The sequence below is a fragment of the Papaver somniferum genome, chromosome 3 (assembly GCF_003573695.1).
Source record: "Papaver somniferum cultivar HN1 chromosome 3, ASM357369v1, whole genome shotgun sequence".
NCBI lineage: Eukaryota > Viridiplantae > Streptophyta > Magnoliopsida > Ranunculales > Papaveraceae > Papaver > Papaver somniferum.
Window position 1 is genome coordinate 122909806 of NC_039360.1, and position 5989 is coordinate 122915794.

At 37.4% G+C, this 5989-nt stretch overlaps 2 protein-coding genes across 4 annotated transcripts; one reads left to right on the plus strand and one right to left on the minus strand.

Moving 5' to 3' along the window:
* The first annotated feature begins 347 nt into the window (after positions 1-347).
* Positions 348-1205, plus strand: LOC113361594 (egg cell-secreted protein 1.2-like). Its single transcript, XM_026604790.1, has one exon. The coding sequence runs from the start codon at positions 371-373 to the stop codon at positions 977-979; it is 609 nt and encodes a 202-aa protein (XP_026460575.1). The 5' UTR covers positions 348-370; the 3' UTR covers positions 980-1205.
* A 338-nt stretch (positions 1206-1543) lies between these two features.
* LOC113357237 (type IV inositol polyphosphate 5-phosphatase 3-like) lies at positions 1544-5658 on the minus strand. Of its 3 annotated transcripts, none has more exons than XM_026600582.1 (10): positions 5472-5658; positions 5214-5325; positions 4599-4670; positions 4426-4510; positions 4184-4288; positions 3103-3955; positions 2791-2975; positions 2493-2601; positions 2187-2329; positions 1544-2098 (listed from the first exon to the last, which is right to left on the minus strand). In XM_026600582.1, the coding sequence occupies exons 1-10, from the start codon at positions 5499-5501 to the stop codon at positions 1894-1896; spliced, it is 1899 nt and encodes a 632-aa protein (XP_026456367.1). In that variant the 5' UTR covers positions 5502-5658; the 3' UTR covers positions 1544-1893. The 3 variants fall into 3 exon arrangements, 2 of the variants coding, with proteins under 2 accessions (XP_026456367.1, XP_026456366.1); XM_026600581.1 differs by having other exon boundaries at positions 5214-5370; XR_003363541.1 differs by lacking the exon at positions 1544-2098 and having other exon boundaries at positions 2791-2995; positions 5214-5370.
* Positions 5659-5989: the final 331 nt, after the last annotated feature.

A 5989-nucleotide genomic window follows, 5' to 3' on the forward strand; every position in this document is an offset into this window, starting at 1 on the left:
ATGGATGTCTAGTCCAAATCTAAGCTGTATAGCCAACCAGCCGCCCTAGCTCAGGATGACGCATCTTACTGCAAGCAAGTGGGTACTAATTGGATATTAAATTGTAAAAAAACAGTCTAGTTATACTTCTCGATCAGTTCACCTATATGTCCAACTACAACATTTAATAAATCTTACGTTCATGCATGTTAGTTTACTGCATGCGTGCTCTAAACATTTTAAAACAAAACTCCTGCAATTATATATTCCTAGCTTCATGTTTTACTGCATACAGTACATTCCTAATCATCTGTCTATATATATCCAACTCTGAACCCCAATAGTTCGCATCTCTCCCATCTTAACTTGATAGGAAGTAGCAGCATTATTGATGGCTTCTATGAACATCACGATGATTACGGTTTTAACAATTTCAGCTTTCATGGTAAGCACTACTACGTTGACAGTAGTAATGGCATCAAGGGAACTGACAAGCATGAACAAACCAACAACAATATGCAAAACATTAGCAGTCCGGCTCAATGGAGAAGCTGGTGATGGTCTCGCCGAATGCTGGAGTGCACTTTCTGAGGTACATTCGTGTACAAAGGAGATTATTGTTTTCTTTCTTGATCATGGAGAAACAAACCTTGGTCTTGAATGCTGCAGAGCTGTAAGTACCCTATGTCATGATTGTTGGCCTTCAATGCTTACATCCTTGGGTTTTACATCTGGAGAGAGTGGCATTTTACGTGATCACTGTGATACGCCTTCCGTTCCCCCTCGGTCCACACCCACTTATGTAGTTTCACCACCTCGCTCACACCCACGCCCACCAATGCAGTTTCACCACCTCGGCCTTCACCCACTTATGTGGCTTCGCCACCTCCGCCTTCACCCACCAATTTGGTTTCACCACCTCAGACCACACCCATCAATGTGGTTTCACCTCCCCCGGCTGGATGTCCTAATTACACAGCTGCTGCGCATCCTAAGGTGATTGGATAGATTAGACGATGATATTACTGAAATAATTAAATGCTTGTATTATTAAGAGAGGTGTTTCAATCATGAGCTTAAGTCGTAGGAGTAATTATGTGGCCTTCATTTATGGTGTGTATGACACTATGACTAATCAAAAAGATTATTATGGTTTGCGTGTACTGTATAATGATATGCATGCGTGTTTATAATAAGAGGTGTTTCAGTCATGAGCTTAAGCCTTATTTATCTCTATATAATGTTTCTATTTGAAATTCGGATCCGGTATGCCTTTGGCGGAGACTGATTTAGGACTTGTCTAATTCCTTAATTCTTAAAAACGTCTGAATTAATGGTATGCAAGTACGGCATATTTCAATTCACTCTTCAAGTACTAATTGAGTAAAACAAAGACAGGTGCAACATTCAAACAAACACCATTAAAGCAGCATAAGGTAAGGTTGGATGGATGGAGATATCCATTTTATTCTCATCTTTTAACGCAATGCTATAATAGGAAACTGGCAAACAGAAAGTCCGAAGTACAAATGTACAGTAACAATTTCTGATATACACTGATCTATAATTTATCAAGTTTACAATTTCTGATTTACTATGTGAATATACCTGGTCTAAAACATTACAAGACAGTGAGACACATTTACAGAACAATGACATTTACAACACAAATAAACAAATCAAAATATAAAAAGAAAAAAGGCAGACAAAAAGCATCTGCAACTTTCGAGACTCAAGTGGGTCTCTCAATCATCTTTGGCAACTCTGCGCTAGTAACTTCTAAATGATCCCAAGTAAAACATCCTAAATCAGTGTATAATACCTTTGGACAACTAGATACTGAGATATTATACTGTATAAAGAATGGAGAGTCTAGTCATTGGATAGGGAGAAACATTTCTAAATCTCCAATGGCTAGTATTCAGGGTCTGACAAAGCCCCTCTATCCTCCAGCTCAGCATTCGTGAATGTAAGAGCCCTCTGTAGCTTCCTTTGATCGAATGCTTCAACTTCAACCATGTAAGTCGCCCTCACAGGACGATGATCAGAAAGCATATACTCGATCCTCTTGTAATTTAAGAGCCTGATTCCTTTTCCATAAGAAAGAATGCGATCACACCTGCATATTAAGAGGCTTTAAAGAACTCATCACCAGGAGAACAAAATATCAACCAAATTACTTATACTGGGATCAGTAAAAACCATACCATGCAGGATTGCGCCTCGTTGACTTGGGATCTCCCCCGGCATAGTTGACTGAATTGAGCTCGTATTTGTATGTAGGAGGGAAGTTTAAAGTACCTTCTTTCCACCCCTCAAATACACGACCCTTTTTTAGCTGTCGAACTAGCTGCAATGTTAAGGTGAAAGAACATCATTATTATCGTAACATATAGTGGATCCAATTTGGATCAGCCTTTTTTTTCTTTTTCTTTTCTTTGATATCCGTATTCAAAAACCAACAACAGTTCAAAAATCTAAACAAAACATTTATAGGAACAAAAGCTAGGTACCTGGTCTTTTTCAGTCAATGCGGACCAATCTAATCGCGAAATGAGTTCTCGTGTTTTCTCATATGGTAAGTTGATTCTGTAGTTCAGATCTCCAAACCAGATAATTCTTCTGAAAAGGGATTATGAAACTCATTATAGAAGATCTACCTAAATCTTAATTAGTAATTGTATTAGGAAAGACATTGTCGGACATAATATCGACTCAACTTCAAATGAATTTTCAAGTGATTCACTTGAAAAAGAAACAACAAGAGTTTAAATCTCAAAGAACCATCTAAAGGAAATTCCTTTTGCTTACTCATGGTCATAAATGCTCTTGGGAAAGCCAATGGCCGAATCCGGATAAAACTGGGTTCTCCGGTGTATTTCATTGACGTCCGCATTTCTACGAACTTCTTCAGAATCCTTTTCACCGGATGTTTGGTGACAACAGACAAAACAAAAGAGTGTTTGATAGATTGACATGCTGACAGCCACTGATCCCTGAAAGATAAAAGAGGCACCTGTTTCCGTAAAATTGTTACAAAAACTTTTGTGATATTAAGACATACAAAAGTTTCACCAGGAAATTACTAACTGAAATGCAAGAATAGCAAGGAAGGGAACTGACCTTGTTACCACCAACACCAAATGCACCAACGCCAACGGTCGACACCTTCAAGTTTTGGATATGCTTCCGCAAGCTTCTACGGACCCATACAGAAAGGAAAACCCCAACCATTTGTTTGCTAACAATCCTTACATAAGGTGATCTTCTTCTCCGACGTATTATAGATTCTAAGTCAATTTGTTTGAGTAAGGCAATCTCTGATGACCCATTACTAGCCAATTTAAAAGAATTATATGTTTTAAAGGACTTAAATGTCTTGAAAGATTTAAATGATTTGAAAGAATTCGGTCTATCTAAAACACGCTGAGAAAACAAATCTAATGGTTGCTCAGGCCAGTCCAAACCCATCCTTTCAGATCCACTCAGTGTTTTCGGTAGTTTCTCATTATCTTGGGTAACCGATGCTTCTGAGTTTTCTGTACAGCCATCACCCCGAAGAAAACTTAACCTGTCTATCTTTTTAGAGAAAGAATATTGTCTTCCAAACTGCTGTTCTTTTGATGTAAGCAAACTAGCACTCTCGCTGCAATTTGAAACCCATTTGTGTACAAACTCATTGTCGCTTTCATGTGGTACATTCTTGAGCTCAAAAAGACTGTTAGAATCGTCATCTACAGGATAAATTTCTGCATCATCTTCACTGTCAGTTTCAAGCTCGTCTTCGATATCCGGGATGTCATCCAACGGTTTATACCTCGATGGGGAAGGAGGATCACTATAACATTTAAGCTTCGTCTTCTCAGGTCGAATTCTATTCAGAGTCTCACGAATAACGGTTTCCCATTTCTCAACTGGTCGATTATCTTCTGCCAAGAAAATGTTTCCCGCATTTAACGGAACAATCTCCTGAAGCCTGCAAGGATTACCATAATTCCCAAAGAAACCAAGTTAATTCAAATACACAGAGTCGGAATTAAAATAAAATTGAGATTCATAATTGTTAAACATGAGCCGATCAAAGCAAATGATGGCACAAGTACATTTGGTGATAAATGCCAAGAGTAGTCCTGGAACAGATTTTTCAAACAAGACATTTATGGTCCACGAGATTTGGATTCTGGTTCATCAAGAAGGCAATTACCCAAGCACATAGATATCAGCAGGTTCATCAAAGTCTAGCCATTCTTTGATTTCTAAGTCATCCGTAGGCAGTTTTCCTCCCACATTCCACGTTCCAACAGAAATCCTAAGAACACAAGACAACAAATTAGACAAGATGCTTGAACCAATTTTCCTCGAACGTCAGTGTATTTGCACTCGTCTTTTAGAAGTAAAAATTAGCTAATCATACAGTTTACATGAAAGATGGCAGAAGGAACATGCCTGAGCTCTTTGTTGTCTATATATTGTGATCGAAGTGTCTCTGAATTACGTCTTCTTATCTTTGTAGGGAACTCAGAGGCGGTTCCTACAAAACAAAATTTGTGAAATTGAGGCAATTGGTACTCAGATTTATCAGATTGAAAACATTTCCTGGGTTTCTCAACTGAAATTACCTTTAGATTCACACCGATCCCCACCGTTTTTCTTATCTCGAAAGCGTGATTCTCCTCGCCACCCACAATATTCTGATTACAATATTAAAACGAAGAACACCGCCAATGTAAGATAAAGCATCTCCCATACTAAATTGAAACAACACCAACAGTGATTCCTCAGATTTATCCAAAAATGATCAGACAAAAATACATTTTCCAAATATTCAATGTGACAAAAACACCAGAAATTCCTGTTGGTTAAACTTCAACATATAAGTCACTAACAAGCTGGTTAGGACAAGATTAGGAAATTGATGTAATCCTAAGGGAATTAGAAGTCATCTAGTTCTAAGAAAAGGAAAGACATGTAATAAGGTAATAGGACTAGGAAAAAGAATTCATAGTTCTATATATATATGATCACCAAAATTGTGGTTGATCATATGAGCAAGATTAGAGCTTGTGTTTAGTTTTGAGAGATTTTCTAAACATCAATAAAGAGAGTTGTCTTTATATAAGCTAAGTTTCATCTATCTTTCAGTTGCTATTAATTCCAAAGATAAAAAATGTCAATTTTCCAAATTTGACAGAAAACAAAAAAGGAGATTGTGGAATTGCTATGTTTATGAATACCTTCACTATCAGTATCACAATCACTGTCTCCATCATCAGTATCAGCACTGTACTCCGATTCAGCAGGATTGATATTGAGCAATTTCCTCAATACAATCTTTGGCCAGATTAGCTGTAGGCATGAGCAACCCAAACAATAGATTTCAACCCAACTTCTCTGCAAATTTTTGCTAAGTATATCAAAGGAAAACTAACTAAAATTCTCTTGCTGAAATATAAAAACAACGAAAAACCCAGATTAGATATAACAGTACGTACCTCCGGTTGTCTTCTTATTGCTCGCCTCATGGGTTTCTCGTCTTCAAGAAAGACCAGTGAAATTGAGAGGAAATCGAACAAGAGAGGGGAAGGTGTCCGTATGTTAAACAAATAACCGTTTTTTCTTTAAAGTTGTTTGATTTTGGAACTTTAGAGAGAGAGAGAGGGTCAATTCGCAATACATTGAGCTGCATCACTTTCTCTTTCTAAACACTAAAACAGAAGAAGAGGTAGTTGTCATGATCTCATGACTCGGAGTTAACTGTGTTTGTTCTGTTTCCGTACATAGCGATCCATATGGATCAAATCTGACTCACTGAGAGTCTGGCAGGCAGCCCTTTAATAGGATAAAAACGGGACATCCGTTAGTAATTTCAAAAATCATTTATCTAAAACTTTTATATGATGGTTAACGTAAATAAAAGAAAAATGATTAGATTTATAACTTTTATATAATGATTGATAGTATTTCCCTTATCATTCTAACTAGTACAACGTATAATCGTTGTCATTGTGGG

Excerpts from the sequence above, each read along its gene's own strand:
- LOC113361594 (XM_026604790.1), top strand. The coding sequence starts at position 371 with ATGGCTTCTATGAACATCACGATGATTACGGTTTTAACAATTTCAGCT.
- LOC113357237 (XM_026600581.1), bottom strand. The coding sequence starts at position 5,501 with ATGAGGCGAGCAATAAGAAGACAACCGGAG. Across the intron at positions 4,671-5,213 it reads TTGTGATACTGATAGTGAAG|AATATTGTGGGTGGCGAGGA; the intron begins GTATTCATAAAC and ends TATTGTAATCAG. Across the intron at positions 2,976-3,102 it reads TTGGTGTTGGTGGTAACAAG|GGATCAGTGGCTGTCAGCAT; the intron begins GTCAGTTCCCTT and ends TTTATCTTTCAG.